Source organism: Carcharodon carcharias, chromosome 19 (assembly GCF_017639515.1).
Source record: "Carcharodon carcharias isolate sCarCar2 chromosome 19, sCarCar2.pri, whole genome shotgun sequence".
Taxonomy (NCBI): domain Eukaryota; kingdom Metazoa; phylum Chordata; class Chondrichthyes; order Lamniformes; family Lamnidae; genus Carcharodon; species Carcharodon carcharias.
In genome coordinates, this window is record NC_054485.1 from 104474272 (window position 1) to 104492778 (window position 18507).

Genomic DNA, 18507 nt, shown 5'->3' on the forward strand with positions numbered 1-18507 from the left:
TGTGCATGGCAAGTCCGCAGCAAACATTCGGTCATCGTCCCTTAACTCAGAAAGCTTCCCCTTCCCTACATCCTCCCAGAGGGATTAGGTCAACGTACTGGACCCTTGTGATGTTGAACAGACTTGTATGGCGGCTCAAAGAATCTCACAGTGCAGCAGAGGCCCTTCGGCCCATTGGGTCAAGTGTGAGAAAAGTTTTGAATGAAACTACTTTGGCCTGTAAAAGCTCAGGAATTCCAGCGTAGCAGCCCTGGAGAGAAGGAAGCCGGAGAGAGTCCTGGTCCATTATTTCTGCCAGGTCTCCTAGAGTCTTACTGCACAGGCCCACATGGACAAGCTGCTCCCGAAACAGGCGCACAAGCTCTGCTGTGTTTTAGAAAAGGACAACACTAGGATTTTGTTGCTGGGATTTGTTCCATCAGTGGAATTTCTTGCCCAGTTGAAGGGGAGAGGTTTGTAGGCCCATGGGGAAAGGGGGCTAATTGGACAGCTCTTTCAAAGAGCCAGCACAGGCACAGTGGGCTGATTGGCCTCTTTCTCCACTATAGCATTCTATCACTTTGTAATTTTAAAGTGAATCAAAATCTTACTTTCGTATGGTAAAGCTACAAACTTCAACCCAAATTGAACTGAACAATGATGTATCCAGCAAGTGGAGTGCATGTTCGGAGTGGATGATAGGGTAAAGTCAGCTCCATGTACAATTTGATGAATGATCTCGTGTGTCAAATTATTGCCGATTTATTCCCACTGTATAGAATTGAAGATATAGAATAGAATCATAGAATGGTTACAGGACAGAAGGAGACCATTCAGCCCATTGCCTTATCCTCACAGCCCTGAGAATTTTTTTCCTTTAGGTGTTTATCCAATTCCCTTTCGAAAGACATTGTTCAACCTGCCTCCACCCCCACCCTCTCAGGCAGTGCATTCCCGATGACAAACACTTGCTGCGTGAAAACGTTTTGCCTCATGTACCCTTGCCTCTTTTGCCAATCATCTTAAACCTATGTCCTCTTGTCCTCGATCCTTCCACCCATGGGAGCAGTTTCTCCCTATTGACCTGGTCCAGACCCTTAACGATTTTGAATGCCTCTATCAAATCTCCCCTCAAACCTTCTCCAAGGAAAACAGGCCCAACTTCTCCAATCTATCTGGACAGCTGAAGTTCTCCATTCTTTCCTGCACCCCCTCTAGTGCCTCCACCTCCTTCCTAAAGTGTGGTGCCCAGAACTGGATGCAATGCTCACAGTTGATACTGAACCACATTCAGCATAGCTACCCCTCAGCGCATGCACTCACTTTGGAATTTGCACCCTTTATTATACATTGGTTCTCCTCGTTCATCCCACCAAACTGAATTGCTTCACACTTCCCGGCATTAAATTTCATCTGCCATGTGTCCACCCATCCCACCAATCTGCCCACGTCCCGTCAAAGTCTATTCCTATCCCTCACAGTTCAAAATGCTTCCAAGTGTGTCAGGGCCCTTTTAGTTTTGCTGCAGTCATGTTATGGGTTAAACCTATCGCCACAAAGCAGGACGCGAGTTGGTGAATCAATTATTTTTCAGCTTTCGGCATTTTTGCTATTCAGGTGTGTGAAGCTTTCCATTCAGTCAGTATTAAGTGTCTTGGGACATTAAAACAGTAGGTCATCCCAAAGGAGAGATGTGAAGCAACAGCAACCAGAGGGCATAGCTTTAAGGTGATCAGTGAAAGTGATCCAGAACCAGGGGTCACAGTCTGAGGTTACCTGGTAAACCATTTAGGACTGAGATGAGGAGAAATTTCTTCACCCGGAGAGTGGTGAGCCTGTGGAATTCACCACCACGGAAAGTAGTTGAGACCAAAACATTGTATGTTTTCAAGAAGGAGTTAGGTATAGCTCTTGGCGCAAAAGGGATCGAAGGATATGGGGAGAAAGCGGGTGCAGGCTATTGAGTTAGATGATCAACCATGATCATGTTGAATGGCGGAGCAGGCTCAGAGGGCCGAATAGCCTACACCTGCTCCTATTTTCTATGTTTCTATGTTAACCGACATGAGGAAAAACCATTAAACGCAACGAGAGATTAGGATTTGCAATGTCCCACCTGATAGGCTGCTGAATACAGAGTCAGTCTTAGCTTTCAAAAGGGAATTGGAAACATTGCATGGATGTGGGGCAGGAGGAGAGTGGGACTGACTGCATTGACCTTTGAAAGAGCCGGCGTATTTCGATGGGCTGATTGGCCTCTTTCTATGCTGCATTGCCCTATGACTCCATGAGTCATTTGCTGCACAGCTAGACTGTTCCCCTCTGGGGAGGTGACTGATTTCAAATTTCAGAGGAAGGGGAACGTGAGGGAATGCTAAGCAGTGGTTCATTTTACACTCCGAGGAATTGTTGATTTACAGACAGTCCCTGTGGCAGGTGTCAGTATTTACAGGGGTCCCTGGGAGTGTGTCAGTATTTACAGAGAGTTCCCGGGGGAGTGTGTCCGTATTTACAGGGGTCCCCAAGGAGTGTGTCAGTATTTACAGGGGTCCCCGGGAGTGTGTCAGTATTTACAGGGGTCCCCGGGAGTGTGTCAGTATTTACAGGGGTCCCCGGGGAGTGTGTCCGTATTTACAGGGGTCCCCGGGGAGTATGTCCGTATTTACAGGGGTCCCCGGGAGTGTGTCCGTATTTACAGGGGTCCCCGGGAGTGTGTCAGTATTTACACAGAGTTCCTGGGGAGTATGTCAGTATTTACGGGGTCGGTGGGCAGTGTGTCAGTATTTACGGGGTCGGTGGGGAGTGTGTCGGTATTTACAGGGGCCCCCAGGAGTGTGTCAGTATTTATGAGGTCTGTGGGGAGTGTGTCAGTATTTATGGGGTCTGTGGGGAGTGTGTCAGTATTTACATGGGCCACCGGGAATATGTCAATATTTATAGGGGTCCCCAGGAGTGTGTCAGTATTTACAGAGGGTTCCCGGGGAGTGTGTCAGTATTTACAGGGATCCCCAGGAGTGTGTCAGTATTTACAGGGGTCCCCAGGAGTGTGTCAGTATTTACAGAGGGTTCCCGGGGAGTGTGTCAGTATTTACAGGGGTCCCCAGGACTGTGTCAGTATTTACAGAGGGTTCCCTGTGGGTGTGTCAGTATTTACAGGGTATGTGGGGAGTGTGTCAGTATTTGCAGGGGTCCTGGAAGTGTGTCAGTATTTATGGGGTCTGTGGGGAGTGTGTCAGTATCTACAGGGATCTGTGGGGAGTGTGTCAGTTTTTGCGGGGTCTGTGGGGAGTGTGACAGTATTTACGGGGTCTGTGGGGATTGTGTCAGTATTTACGGGGTCTGTGGGGATTGTGTCAGTATTTACGGGGTCTGTGGGGTTTGTGTCAGTATTTACGGGGTCTGTGGGGATTGTGTCAGTATTTACGGGGCCTGTGGGGATTGTGTCAGTATTTACGGGGTCTGTGGGGATTGTGTCAGTATTTACGGGGTCTGTGGGGATTGTGTCAGTATTTACGGGGTCTGTGGGGATTGTGTCAGTATTTACGGGGTCTGTGGGGATTGTGTCAGTACTTGCAGGTGTGCCTGGGATTGTGTCAGTATTTGCAGGGGTGCCTGGGAGTGTGTCAGTATTTACAGGGGCCCCCAGGAGTGTGTCAGTATTTACGGGGTCTGTGAGGAGTGTGTCAGTATTTACAGGGGCCCCCAGGAGTATGTCAGTATTTACAGGGATCTGTGGGGAGGGTGTCAGTATTTGCGGGGTCTGTGGGGAGTGTGTCAGTGTTTACGGGGTCTGTGGGGAGTGTGTCAGTATTTGCGGGGTCTGTGGGAAGTGTGTCAGTATTTACAGAGGTCCCCGGGAGTGTGTCCGTATTTACAGAGGTCCCCAGGAGTGTGTCCGTATTTGCAGGGGTCCCCGGGAGTGTGTCCGTATTTGCAGGGGTCCCCAGGAGTGTGTCCGTATTTGCAGGGGTCCCCGGGAGTGTGTCGGTATTTACTGGGGACCCCGGGAGTGTGTCCATATTTAGAGTGTTCCCTGGGCTTATGTCAGTATTTACAGGTGACACCGGGAGTGTGTCAGTATTTACAGGGGTCCCAGGGAGTGTTTCCGTATTTACAGGGATCCCTGGGAGTGTGTCAGTATTTACAGGGGTCCCTGGGAGTGTGTCAGTGTTTACAGGTGTCCCCGGGAGTGTGTCAGTGTTTACAGGTGTCCCCGGGGGTGTGTCAGTGTTTACAGGTGTCCCCGGGAGTGTGTCAGTATTTACAGGGGTCCCTGGGAGTGTGTCCGTATTTACAGGGACTTCCCTGGGAGTGTGTCCGTATTTACAGGGACTTCCCTGGGAGTGTGTCCGTATTTACAGGGACTTCCCTGGGAGTGTGTCAGTATTTACAGGTGTCCCCAGGAGTGTGTCAGTGTTTACAGGTGTCCCCGGGAGTGTGTCAGTGTTTACAGGTGTCCCCGGGAGTGTGTCAGTGTTTACAGGTGTCCCCGGGAGTTTGTCAGTGTTTACAGGTGTCCCCGGGAGTGTGTCAGTGTTTACAGGTGTCCCCGGGAGTGTGTCAGTATTTACAGGGGTCCCAGGGAGTGTGTCCGTATTTACAGGGAGTTCCCTGGGAGTGTGTCCGTATTTACAGGTGTCCCCAGGAGTGTGTCAGTGTTTACAGGTGTCCCCAGGAGTGTGTCAGTGTTTACAGGTGTCCCCGGGAGTGTGTCAGTGTTTACAGGTGTCCCCGGGAGTGTGTCAGTGTTTACAGGTGTCCCCGGGAGTGTGTCAGTGTTTACAGGTGATCCCGGGAGTGTGTCAGTGTTTACAGGTGTCCCCGGGAGTGTGTCAGTGTTTACAGGTGTCCCCGGGGGTGTGTCAGTATTTACAGGGGTCCCTGGGAGTGTGTCCGTATTTACAGGGACTTCCCTGGGAGTGTGTCCGTAATTACAGGGACTTCCCTGGGAGTGTGTCAGTATTTACAGGGGTCCCTGGGAGTGTGTCAGTATTTACAGGGGTCCCTGGGAGTGTGTCAGTATTTACAGGGGTCCCTGGGAGTGTGTCAGTATATACAGGGGTCCTTGGGAGTGTGTCAGTATTACAGGTGTCCCCAGGAGTGTGTCAGTGTTTACAGGTGTGCCCGGGAGTGTGTCAGTGTTTACAGGTGTGCCCGGGAGTGTGTCAGTGTTTACAGGTGTCCCCGGGAGTGTGTCAGTGTTTACAGGTGTCCCCGGGAGTGTGTCAGTGTTTACAGGTGTCCCCAGGAGTGTGTCAGTGTTTACAGGTGTCCCCGGGAGTGTGTCAGTATTTACAGGTGTGCCTGGGAATGTGTCAGTATTTACTGAGGTCCCTGTGAGTGTGTCAGTTTTTACAGATAGTTCCCAGGGAGTGTGTCATTATTTACAGGAGTCCCCAGGAGTGTGTTAGTATTTATGGGGTCTCCAGGGAGTGTGTCAGTATTTACAGGGGACCTGGGGAGTGTGTCAGTATTTACAGGAGTCCCCAGGAGTGTGTTAGTATTTACGGGGTCTACAGGGAGTGTGTCAGTATTTACAGGGGTCCCCGGGTACTGTGTCAGTATTTTCAGAAAGTTCCTCGGGAGAGTGTCAGTATTTACAAGGGTCCCCAGGATTGTGTTAGTATTTACGGGGTCTCCGGGGAGTGTGTCAGTATTTACTGGGTCTCTGAGGAATGTGTCAGTATTTACTGGGTCTCTGAGGAATGTGTCAGTATTTACAGTGTCTCTGGGGAGTGTGTCAGTATTTACAGTGTCTCTGGGGAGTGTGTCAGTATTTACAGTGTCTCTGGGGAGTGTGTCAGTATTTACAGTGTCTCTGGGGAGTGTGTCAGTATTTATGGGGTCTCTGGGGAATGAGTCAGTATTAACGGGGTCTAAGGGGAGTGGGTCAGTATTTATGGGGTCTCTGGAGAATGAGTCAGTATTTACGGGGTCTAAGGGGAGTGTGTCACTATTTATGGGGTCTCTGGGGAGTGTGTGTGTTCACGGGGTCTCTGGGAAGTGTGTCAGTATTTACAGGGTCTCTGGGGTGTGTGCCAGTGTTTACGGTGTCTCTGGGGTGTGTGTCAGTGTTTACGGGGTCTCTGCGGAGTGTGTCAGTGTTTACGGGGTCTGTGGGGAGTGTTTCAGTGTTTACGGGGTCTCTGCGGAGTGTGTCAGTGTTTACGGGGTCTCTGCGGAGTGTGTCAGTGTTTACGGGGTCTCTGCGGAGTGTGTCAGTGTTTATGGGGTCTGTGGGGAGTGTGTCAGTGTTTACGGGGTCTGTGGGGAGTGTTTCAGTGTTTACGGGGTCTCTGCGGAGTGTTTCAGTGTTTACGGGGTCTCTGCGGAGTGTTTCAGTGTTTACGGGGTCTCTGCGGAGTGTTTCAGTGTTTACGGGGTCTCTGCGGAGTGTGTCAGTGTTTACGGGGTCTCTGGGGACTGTGTCAGTGTTTATGGGGTCTCTGGGGAGTGTGTCAGTATTTACAGGGTCTAAGGGGAGTGGGTCAGTATTTATGGGGCCTCTGGGGAATGTGTCTGTTTTTACGGGGTCTCTGAAGTGTGTGTTAGTGTTTACGGGGTCTCTGAGGTGTGTGTCAGTATTTACAGGGTCTGTGGGGAGTGTGTCAGTGTTTACAGGGTCTCTGGGGAGTGTGTCAGTGTTTACGGGGTCTCTGAGGTGTGTGTCAGTGTTTACGGGGTCTCTGAGGTGTGTGTCAGTGTTTACGGGGTCTCTGAGGTGTGTGTCAGTGTTTACGGGGTCTATGGGGAGTGTGTCAGTGTTTACAGGGTCTCTGGGGAGTGTGTCAGTGTTTACGGGGTCTGTGGGGCGTGTGTCAGTCTTTACGGGGTCTGTGGGGCGTGTGTCAGTCTTTACGGGGTCTGTGGGGCGTGTGTCAGTGTTTACGGGGTCTGTGGGGCGTGTGTCAGTATTTGCGGGGTCTCTGGGGCGTGTGTGTGTTTACGGGGTCTCTGGGGAGTGTGTCAGTATTTACAGGGTCTCTGGGGTGTGTGTCAGTGTTTACTGGGTCTCTGGGGTGTGTGTCAGTGTTTACGGTGTCTCTGGGGTGTGTGTCAGTGTTTACGGGGTCTGTGGGGAGTGTGTCAGTGTTTACGGGGTCTGTGGGGAGTGTGTCAGTGTTTACGGGGTCTGTGGGGAGTGTGTCAGTATTTACGGGGTCTGTGGGGCGTGTGTCAGTGTTTACAGGGTCTGTGGGGAGTGTGTCAGTATTTACGGGGTCTGTGGGGCGTGTGTCAGTGTTTACGGGGTCTGTGGGGCGTGTGTCAGTGTTTACGGGGTCTGTGGGGCGTGTGTCAGTGTTTACGGGGTTTGTGGGGAGTGTGTCAGTGTTTACGGGGTCTGTGGGGAGTGTGTCAGTGTTTACGGGGTCTGTGGGGCGTGTGTCAGTGTTTACGGGGTCTGTGGGGCGTGTGTCAGTGTTTACGGGGTCTCTGGGGAGTGTGTCAGTATTTACGGGGTCTCTGGGGAGTGTGTCAGTGTTTACAGGGTCTAAGGGGTAGGTGCCACTGTTTACAGGGGTCTCAGATTTGCTGCGTTCTGACTGGTTCCCAGGTTTGTGCTCTGACTGTCAGATTGTCAGTCATTGAGAATATTCCAGACTCAAAATTCTGTTAAAATGCTTTGACCCAAACGTCCCCAATTACAGACCACACCCTCCCTCAGTACAGAACAGCTCCTTTTATGAGTTACTTATAAGTGAGATAACTGGGAAACTTTGCACTCTGTGTACAATGAACATGGGCCTCATCCCTGTTCATTGTATCGTGATGATTAATTACAGAATGGACACACTGAACAGAGACTGCAGCCTAATAGAGGATAAAGGACACATACTGATAAACCCACGGGGGTGAGGGGTGTTGAGGGCAGCGAGGTGCTGGGGCGAGTGGGTGGGACCCAGACTGTCTTATATACCTGGGGGGAGAGGGGGGGTGGTATTGGGGTGGGTGGTGGGTGGTGGGTGGGACACAGACTGTTTGCTAAACCCGGGAGTGGGGGCAATGTCCCACCTGATAAGCTGCTGAATACAGAATCAGTCTTAGCTTTCAAAAGGGAATTGGAAACATTGCATGGATGTGGGGCAGGAGGAGAGTGGGACTGACTGCATTGACCTTTGAAAGAGCCGGCATATTTCAATGGGCTGATTGACCTCTTTCTATGCTGCATTGCCCTATGACTCCATGAAACAGTTTGCTGCACTGCTAGACTGTTCCCCTCTGGGGAGGTGACTGATTTCAGACTTCAGAGGAAGGGGAACGTGAGGGAATGTTAAGCAGTGGTTCATTTTACACTCCGAGGAATTGTTGATTTACAGACAGTCCCTGTGGCAGGTGTCAGTATTTACAGGGGTCCCCAGGAGCGTGTGCATATTTACAGGGGTCCCCGGGAGTGTGTCCGTATTTACAAGGGTTCCCAGGAATGTGTCCGTATTTACTGGGGTCCCCGGGAGTGTGTCCGTATTTACTGGGGTCCCCGGGAGTGTGTCGGTATTTACTGGGTCCCCGGGAGTGTGTCGGTATTTACTGGGGACCCCGGGAATGTGTCCGTATTTACAGAGAGTTCCCTAGGAGAGTGTCAGTATTTACAGGGGTCCCTGGGAGTGTGTCAGTGTTTACAGGTGTCCCCGGGAGTGTGTCAGTTTTTACAGATAGTTCCCAGGGAGTGTGTCAGTATTTACAGGAGTCCCCAGCAGTATGGTAGTATTTACGGGGTCTCCAGGGAGTGTGTCAGTATTTACAGGGGACCTGGGGAGTGTGTCAGTATTTACAGGAGTCCCCAGGAGTGTGTTAGTATTTACAGGGTCTACAGGGAGTGTGTCAGTATTTACAGGGGTCCCTGGGGAGTGTGTCAGTATTTACAGGAGTCCCCAGGGAGTGTGTCAGTATTTACAAGGGTCCCCAGGAGTGTGTTAGTATTTACGGGGTCTCCGGGGAGTGTGTCAGTATTTACAGGGGTCCCCACGAGTGTGTCAGTATTTACAGGGGTCCCCGGGAGTGTGTCTGTATTTACAGGGTCTGTGGGGAGTGTGTCAGTATTTACGGGGCCTCTGGGGAGTGTGTCAGTATTTACGGGGCCTTTGGGGAGTTTGTCAGTATTTACGGGGCCTCTGGGGAGTGTGTCAGTATTTACTGGGTCTCTGGGGAATGTGTCAGTATTTACAGGGTCTGTGGGGAGTGTGTCCGTATTTACAGGGTCTCTGGGGTGTGTGTCAGTATTTACTAGGTCTCTGGGGAATGTGTCAGTATTTACAGGGTCTGTGGGGAGTGTGTCAGTATTTACAGGGTCTCTGGGGTGTGTGTCAGTATTTACGGGGTTTCTGGAGAGCGTGTCAGTATTAACGGGGTCTAAGGGGAGTGGGTCAGTATTTATCGGGTCTCTGGAGAATGAGTCAGTATTTACGGGGTCTAAGGGGAGTGTGTCACTATTTATTGGATCTCTGGGGAATGTGTCAGTGTTTACGGGGTCTCTGGGGTGTGTGTCAGTGTTTATGGTGTCTCTGGGGTGTGTGTCAGTGTTTACGGGGTCTCTGGGGAGTGTGTCAGTCTTTACAGGGTCTCTGGGGAGTGTCAGTGTTTATGGGGTCTGTGGGGCGTGTGTCAGTGTTTACGGGGTCTGTGGGGCGTGTGTCAGTGTTTACGGGGTCTGTGGGGCGTGTGTCAGTGTTTACGGGGTCTGTGGTGCGTGTGTCAGTGTTTACGGGGTCTTTGAGGAGTGTGTCAGTATTTACAGGGGTCCCCGGGAGCATGTCCGTATTTACAGAGAGTTCCCGGGGAATGTGTCAGTATTTTCAGGGGTCCCTTGGGAGTGTGTCAGTATTTACAGGGGTCCCCGGGAGTGTGTCCGTATTTACAGGGGTCCCTTGGGAGTGTGTCAGTATTTACAGAGAGTTCGCATTGAGTGTGTCAGTATTTACAGAGAGTTCGCATTGAATGTGTCAGTATTTACAGAGAGTTCGCATTGAATGTGTCAGTATTTACAGAGAGTTCGCATTGAATGTGTCAGTATTTACAGAGAGTTCGCATTGAATGTGTCAGTATTTACAGAGAGTTCCCATGGAATGTGTCAGTATTTACAGGGGTCCCCGGGGAATGTGTCAGTATTTACAGGGGTCCCCGGGGAGTGTGTCAGTATTTACAGGGATCCCCGGGGAGTGTGTCTGTATTTACAGTGGTCCCTGGGTGTGTGTCAGTATTTACAGTGGTCCCTGGGTGTGTGTCAGTATTTACAGTGGTCCCTGGGTGTGTGTCAGTATTTACAGGGGTCCCTGGGTGTGTGTCAGTATTTACAGGGAGTCCCCGGGGCATGTGTCAGTATTTACAGAGGTGCCTGGGAGTATGTCAGTATTTACAGAGAGTTCCTGGGGAGTGTGTCAGTATTTAGGGGTCTCAGGAGTGTGTCAGTATTTATAGGGTCTCTGGGGAGTGTGTCAGTATTTAGAGGGTCTCTGGGGAGTGTGTCAGTATTTAGAGGGTCTCTGGGGAGTGTGTCAGTATTTAGAGGGGTCCCTTCGTGTGTGTCAGCATTTACAGGGGTCCCCGGTCATTTGTCAGTATTTACAGGCGTCCCGGGGAGTGTGTCAGTATTTACTGAGGGGTCGCGGGAAATGTGTCAGTATTTACGGGGTCTGTGGGGAGTGTGTCAGTATTTACGGAGTCTCTGGGGAGTGTGTCAGTGTTTACGGGGTCTCTAGGGAGTGTGCCAGTGTTTACGGGGTCTGTGGGGAGTGTGTCAGTATTTACGGGGTCTGTGGGGAGTGTGTCAGTATTTACAGGGGTCCCGGGGAGTGTGTCAGTATTTACTGAGGGGTCGTGCGAAGTGTGTCAGTATTTACGGGGTCTCTGGGGAGTGTGTCAGTGTTTACGGGGTCTCTGGGGAGTGTGTCAGTGTTTACGGGGTCTCTGGGGAGTGTGTCAGTGTTTACAGGGTCTCTGGGAAGTGTGTCATTGTTTATGGGGTCTCTGGGGAGTGTGTCAGTGTTTATGGGGTCTAAGGGGTGAGTGTCATTGTTTACAGTGGCCTCAGATTTGCTGATTTCTGTCTAGTTCCCAGGTTTGTGCTCTGTCTGTGGATTGTCAGTCATTGAGAAGCTTCTGGACTCAAAATTCTGTTAAAATGCTTTGACCCAAACAACCTGAGCCACGGACCACACCCTCCCTCACTACAGAAGAATCATTTTTATGAGTTTCCTGTAAGTGAAATAACTGGGAGACTTCGCACTCTGTGTACAATAAACCCGGGCCTCATCCCTGTTCGTTTTATACTGGTGAATAATTACAGAATGGGCACACTGAACAGAGACTGCAGCCTAATAGAGGATAAAGGACACAGACTGATAAACCCGGGGGGGGAGTGGTTGGTTGTGGGGGGAGGTGCTGGGATGCGGGAGGTTGGACACAGACTGATAAACCTGGATGGGGGGGCGGGTGGGAGATGGTGGGAGAACACAAACTTAAATATAAAAGCTGGACTGGATTAACGTATATTAGCAAGTGTAAGAAGTGACATTTTGACTGTACATCACATACAAACACAAGTCTGTTCTTTGTGTTTCTGAACTGAACATGGAGGCCTACTCTCCCCGGCTGGATAACTGGACCACAGATTGCTGACCCCATTGACCCCAGATAAACAACATCTGGATTTCAAAATTCGCAACCTTGTTTCCAAATCCCTCCACATCCTTGCCTCTTCCGACCTCCGTTAGTTCCAGAGCACACAAACAAAAATACACCGTCTGTGATATCTGATCTTCTCCAATTCTAGCCTCTTGTACTTTAATTGCTCCATTATTGTTGGCCCTGCTTTCTGCTATCTCAGCCCGGAGCTCTGGAATTCCCTGCCTAAACCTCTCCACCTCTCTACTCTGCTGCCCTCCATCAGAACATTCCTCAAAACCTCCCTCTTTGACCAAGCTTTGGTCATCTGACCTAATATCTCCTTATTTGATTCAGTGTCATACTTTGTTTTTCTTTGTATTGCTCCTCTGAAGCGTGTTGGGATGTTAAAGGGGCTATATCAATATAAGTTGTTGTTGTTGCAGTGGTTGCTTCAGACCAGAGCGGTCACTCCCATTGACAGCTTCAAGAGACACTGGCTTCCCAACCTCCCTGTGTGCGATGTCCCTCAGCGAGGACCCAGCAACTGCCGACTGATTCTCACTTCTTGACTGTCCGGCCGTGTCCAGGTTGTTTTGGGATTGTCAATCCGCTCTTCTTTTCCCACCCCTCTGCAGGAACCCTGCCTCTCCCACCCTGTGCTCCAAGCTCACCAAAGCTTCTTGAAGTGGCCGGGAGAGCCTTTGGAGAGTGAAGAAGCTTCATGTCGAACCCTAACGCGACCTCTTGTCTTTCAGGGCCCGCACGGTCAGGATTCAGAATTTCATCGAGGATGTTCAGGCGGATGGGGCCCCAAGCCCTGTTTCTGATTCTCCTCTTCAGGATCCATTCTGCACTTAAAGGTGAGAGAAACCACTGCTGAAATACCTCAGCCCCCTCGCTTCACATTGACGTTTGCACGAGGAATGTATTTTCAGCAGGTCCACTGCCAACTGTTACAATCCCCGGAGAGACCAATAACTTTTAACAAGAGATATAAATTTCCTCGTGATCTATGTAAAGAATCACAGGACAAGATTTCATGTTTTAAGACTCTTACTGTAACAAACACATTAAAATCAACATTGACCAACCATTACGTACAGAAATGGTATTCCCATTAACCTCTTAATACAACCAAAAATCCCACTCCACATTTATATAATTACACCACACCCTCAGAGAAATGTCATTTTGTATTAAGTCCCAAGCTCCTCCCAGCTTCAACAGCTGTCCCATGAGGGTGTATCTTACAGTCTCCTTTCTTTAAAAAAAAAAGCCCCCTTCACTCAATCTTCTGATCATAATCCAATTGACTTCCAGCGGCAAGGTTCCCCCAGCGACACCTTGGTTCTCAGTTCTTCACAATGTTTGTTCCCTTGCACAGGGGTTCCATCCTCACCAGTACTCTGCTCGGCATTTAACAAGGAAACAGTCCTTTTCTTCAGCACCTGCTGCTGGTCCTCTTCCCCAAATTCTCTGTCTGACAGGCTCTGAGAGTCCCTTGTGTTAAAATTTACACCTTATTTTCAATAAGTTTCGACATGGGCCCCTGCCCCATGGTGTCCAGGTCACATGGCCTTGTCTCTGGGCAGGTTTTGTAGAAGGCCACACCTCCCCCAGATGACTCTATTTTATTTTGACTTAAATGACACAGATTAAAACGTAACTCTCCTATAAAGTCTGTCATTTGGAACGCTGCCCACAGTTCAGGCTGGGTGCGAAGTCCCTCATTGTGAATAGCCAGCATTGTAACTGGCTGAATCTCCCTTCATTACTAATCTTCAATTACTGAGATGCGGACAAAGAAAGGCTTGCATTTCCATAGCACCTTTCACATCCTCAGGATGCCCCAAAACTCTTCACAGCCCATGCAGTACTACAACTTTTTTTGAAGTGTAGTCACTGTCGTGACCTGTCATAAACTGCAGTCCATTCTCAGAAAGAGAGTGCAGCACTCATTCGGTACTGCACGCATTTATACTCTTATGTCTTTGGAGTGGGTTTTTGAATCCGTGACCTTTTGACTCAGAGGCAGAAGTGAAATGAGGTGAGCCACGGCTAACTATTGTGTGTTTACTGTGGTAAAACATCCCAAGATACTTAACCAGAGGAGAAATTCCTTCAGTCAGAGGCTTGTGAGTCTTTGGAATTCCCTAAGCTGTGGATGTCCGGTTGTTGAGTATACTGAAGGCGGAGGTTGTTAGGTTCTTGGGCACGAAGGGAATGAAGGGATATGGGGAGCAGACGGGGAGGTGGAATGAGGTAGCAAAATGACGGAATAGGCTCGAGGGGCTGAATGGCCAACTGCTCTTGTTACTTATCGTCTTAACGAGCGTTATCAATCAGAGTTGGACACCACGCCACATTAAGTAAGGTAATCAAAAACTTAGTCAAGGGGGTAGGTTTTAAGGAGCATTTTAAAGGAGGAGAGAGAGGTGGAGAGGTGTGGGGCCCAGCTACCAATGGCAGAATGATGGGAGTGGGCGTGGGGGGGGCGGTGGCGGGGTGTGAGGGAGATGGGAAGGGGCTGGAATTGGAGGAACACAGTGATCCGGTTTATTGTCAATTGTCTGCCACATGTCCTGAGTACAACAGGGACTATGCTTTAGAAAGCACTTTGTTGGCTGTAAAACGGTTTGGAACATCCTGTGGTACGAAAGATGCTATATAAATGCATCTTTACGCGTGTATGGAAGTTGTTGTTATATTCCTGTTCTTAGTACATGGATTTAACGCCCAGTGTTTTTCTCCCCACCTCTCCTCAGATGTGTTCAGAGTTACTGGTCCTGAAGCCCCTGTCATTGCCATGCTTGGGGGGGTGGCAGTGTTGGAATGCCAGCTAATTCCGGAGAGACCCCCGAATGGCATGGAATTACAGTGGGCCCGCAGTGATTCAGAACGTCATACCCCCATCCACAGGTACATCTTTGGGCAGGATGTGGAGGAGCAGTTAACTGATGCCTACAGAGGGAGGACTGAGTTCTATAAGGATGAATTTAACCAGGGGAATGTCTCCCTCAAACTGAAGGACGTGAGGCTGCAGGATGAAGGCAGCTATCTGTGTATGGTCGAGCATGAGAACATCATCCAGCAAACATCCATTAACCTGCAAGTGGCCAGTAAGTCACACTGCTCACTAAAGAACCGTCTCTCCACTCGATCAACACCTCCCGTCATCACTCACTCCGCAATCAGCATCCCCTCCACTCCCCTCCTCTCTCCACCTCTCCCCTCACTCCCTCTCCATACCCCTCACTCCCTCTCCACTCCCCTCCTCTCTCCTCACTCCCTCCTCTCTCCTCACTCCCTCCTCGCTCCTCACTCCCTCCTCGCTCCTCACTCCCTCCTCGCTCCTCACTCCCCTCACTGCCTCTCCACCCCCCTCCACTCCACTCCTCTCCCCTCCTCTTCAGTCACTCCCCCTCCACTCCCCCCTCCTCTCTCCTCACTCCCCTCCACTCTCTTGCACCCCCACTCCACTTCCCTCTTCTCCGGTCACTCTCTCTCCTCATTCCCCTCCACTCCCCTCCACACCATTCCTCCCTCCCCTCCCCTCCTCTCCACTCCCTCTCCATGCCCTCTCCACTCCTCTCCCCTCTACTCCTCTCCTCTCACTCTCTTTCCACTCCCATCCTCTCCCCTCACTCCCTCCACGCCCACCACTCCCCTCCATGCCCACCACTCCCCTCCTCTCCCCTTACTCCCCTCCACTCCCTCTCCACTCCCTTTACTCCCTCTCCCATCATCACTCACTCCGTCATCAGCATCGTCTCCTCCCCACCCCCTCCCCTCCGCTCTCCTCCACTCACCTCCTCTCCCCTCCACTCACCTCCTCTCCCATCCCTTTACTTCCTCTCCCATCATCACTCACTCTGCCATCAGCATCCCCTCCACTCTCCTCTTCTCCCCTCACTTCCTCTCCTCCCCTCACTTCCTCTCCACTCCCTTTACTCCCTCCCTCATCATCACTCACTCCGCCTTCAGCATCCCCTCCACTCCCCTCCTCGCCCCTCCCTTCATCTCCCCTCCTCACCCCTCGTCTCACCTCCTCACCCCTCGTCTCACCTCCTCACCCCTCGTCTCACCTCCTCACTCCTCGTCTCACCTCCTCTCCCTTCCACTCACCTCCTCTCCCCTCCACTCACCTCCTCTCCCCTCCTTTTACTCCATCTCCTGTCGTCACTCGCTCCGCCATCAGCATCCCCTCCACTCTCCTCCGTTCTCTTCACTCCCTCCGCCATCATCACTCACTCCGCCATCAGCATCCCCTCCTCTCCTCTCACTCCCTCTCCACTCCCTTTATTCCCTCTCCCATCATCACTCACTCTGCCATCAGCATCCCCTCCACTCCCTTCACTTCCATTCCACTCCTCTCCTCTCCCCTCACTCCCTCTCCACTCCCCTTATTCCCTCTCCTGTCATCACTCATTCCACCATCAACTAACCCTCCACTCCCCTCATCCCTTTCCCTTTCCATCAACTCTCACCTCCACTTCCATCAGTCCTCCTCTTCTCCCCTCACTTTCCATCCACTCCACTCACTTCCCTCTTCTCCCTCCTCACTCGTCCTTCTCTCCCTCACTCCCTCTCCTCTCCCTCCTCACTCCCCTCCACTTTCTTCACCTCTCTCTGCACCCCTCTCTCCCCCTCCACTCCCTCACTCCCCCTCCACTCCCTTCACCCCCCCTCCACTCCCTTCACCCCCACTGTGTTCCCAACAGTGCCCCTTCACTATCCTCACTCCCCCTTCTATCTCTTCCTCTCCCCTCACTCTCTCTCCACACCCCTCACTCCCCCTCCTTTTTCCTCATGTCCCCTCACTTCCCCTCTATTCCTTTTACTACCCCTCCTCTCTCCTCACTCACCCTGCACTCCTCTCGTTCTCCCTTCTCTCTCCTCCGCTCCTATCACTCTCCTCCAGTCTTCCTCTACTCCTCTCAATCTCCCTCCGCCACTACCACTAATCTCCCTCCTATCACTCTCCCCCATCCCTTCCACCCTTGCTGCCCTCTCCACCCACTGTTGTCCTTACTAAACTTGTGTACAGCATCAAAATGGAGAGCATTGCAACAAATTACAAGAGAACAGTAATAAACGTGCTGCATGGGTAAATAATCAGAAAATGAAGTTGAACACAGATAAATGTGAGGCAGTACGTTGTGCAGGAAGAATAGGGCACCTTGGAAGGTGCAAGTCTTGGTGGATTAGAGAAACAAAAAGATCCTGGAGTAAAATAATAATCACCAAAAGCTACATCACAGGTCGGCAAGATAGTTAAAAAGCAAACCAAGCACTTAGGTTATATTTCTAGAGGAATAGAATTGTGAAGTTACACTAAAGCTGTATCAAACCTTGGTTAGACCACACTGAGTAGTGCATACAGTATTTATTATAAAATGGATTATAGGAAGAATATAGAGGCACTGGAGAGGGTGCAGATCAGATTTACAAGGATGATTAGCTGAAATACCTGGACACACACATCAGGAAAGGGCTGACAGGCTGGGTCTCTTTTCTCTTGGGAAAAGGCGGCCAAGGTGGGACCGAATAGAGATCTTGAAAGTGATGCAAGTTTTTAACATCCCCCCCCCCAACCCAACTCCTGTGGGGAAGAGAATAATGAGCTGCCATCAATATAAGATAGTCACCAAGAAATCCAATAGCGAATTCAGAAGGACCTTCTTTACCAAGAGAGTGGTGAAAATATGGAACTCGCTACCACAGGGAGTTAACAGTATTTAAAGGGAAGCTAGACAAGCAGATGAAGGAGAAGGGAATAGATGTTTCCAATGAGAGATTTAGATAAGAAAAGATGGGAGGAGATGCGAGTGGGGCATAAGCACCAGCATCAACTGGTTGGGACGAATGGCCTGTTCCTGTAATGTATATCCCGTACGATCCTATTTAGACAGCTGAAGGCATGGCCGCCCATGCTGGAGCGATTAAAATTAGGGCTGGTCAAGAGGCCGCAATTGGGGGAGCACAGTTATCTCGGAGGGTTGTGAGATGGAGGAGCTTACAGAGACAGGGAGGGGGTTGGGGCGGGGCGAGACTGTGGAGGGATTTGAAAACAAGGGTGAGAGTTTTAACACCGGGATGTTACTTGACCAGGAGTTGGTGTGGGTCAGCGAGCACAGGGCTTAGTACAGGTTAAGACTCGGGCAGCAGAGTTTTGGAATGACCTCAAGTTTATTGAGGGTAGAATGTGGGAGGGAGTCATTGGAATAGCCGAGTCTGGAAGTAACAAAGACATGGATGAGGGTTTCAGCAGCAGACGAGCTGAAATGGGGGTGAGGCCGTGTGATATTACGGACGTGGAAATAGGCGGTCTTAGTGCCGGCAGGAGTACAAGGTGGGGAGCTCATCTTGGGATCAAAGATGACATCAAATTTGCAAATGGACTGACTTAATCTCAAACTATTACCATGGTCCGGGTGGGGGGGGCGGTGGAGTCTTGTTTTCACAGAACAATGACGTCTTCCCATTGATTCCTTCCTCCTGACTGACAACTCTTCTAACCGTAGGCTTTGGCAACCGCCCTGCGATACGATTGGACGGCTACCGCGCGGACAGAATCGGGCTCCAATGTGATTCGTCCAGCTGGTACCCTGCCCCCGCGTTGTATTGGGCAGACGAGAACGGCAAGGACGTGACGGGCGAAGCCACGACCAAGCCAGTGCCGAGCACGGGGGGTCTCTACAGCATCTCGAGCACCATTGAGGTAACGGGCGGCTCTGCCAGCAGCAACTTTAAGTGCCTGGTGAACAGCAACATCTTGAAACATTCGCAGGAGAGCAGCCTCCGGATCCCAGGTCAGTGTGGTGGCTGAGCGTGCAACTGTAGAAAAGTGACCGCGGAACCTCCGAAAGGGCTTCGTGGCCAATTAAATACTTCCCTGATGTTTGTGTTCCCACTCCAGTGAGGTGA

General features: G+C 50.8%; 1 protein-coding gene across 1 annotated transcript in view; it reads left to right on the forward strand.

Moving 5' to 3' along the window:
- The window catches only part of LOC121291305, a 96891-nt gene that overhangs the window by 6624 nt on the left and 71760 nt on the right, over positions 1-18507 (forward strand). The window contains exons 2-4 of the mRNA XM_041212378.1: positions 12336-12440; positions 14346-14699; positions 18105-18392. Coding sequence (XP_041068312.1) covers positions 12371-12440; positions 14346-14699; positions 18105-18392 — 712 coding nt within the window. The 5' untranslated portion in view covers positions 12336-12370. The remainder of the gene's footprint in view (positions 1-12335; positions 12441-14345; positions 14700-18104; positions 18393-18507) is intronic.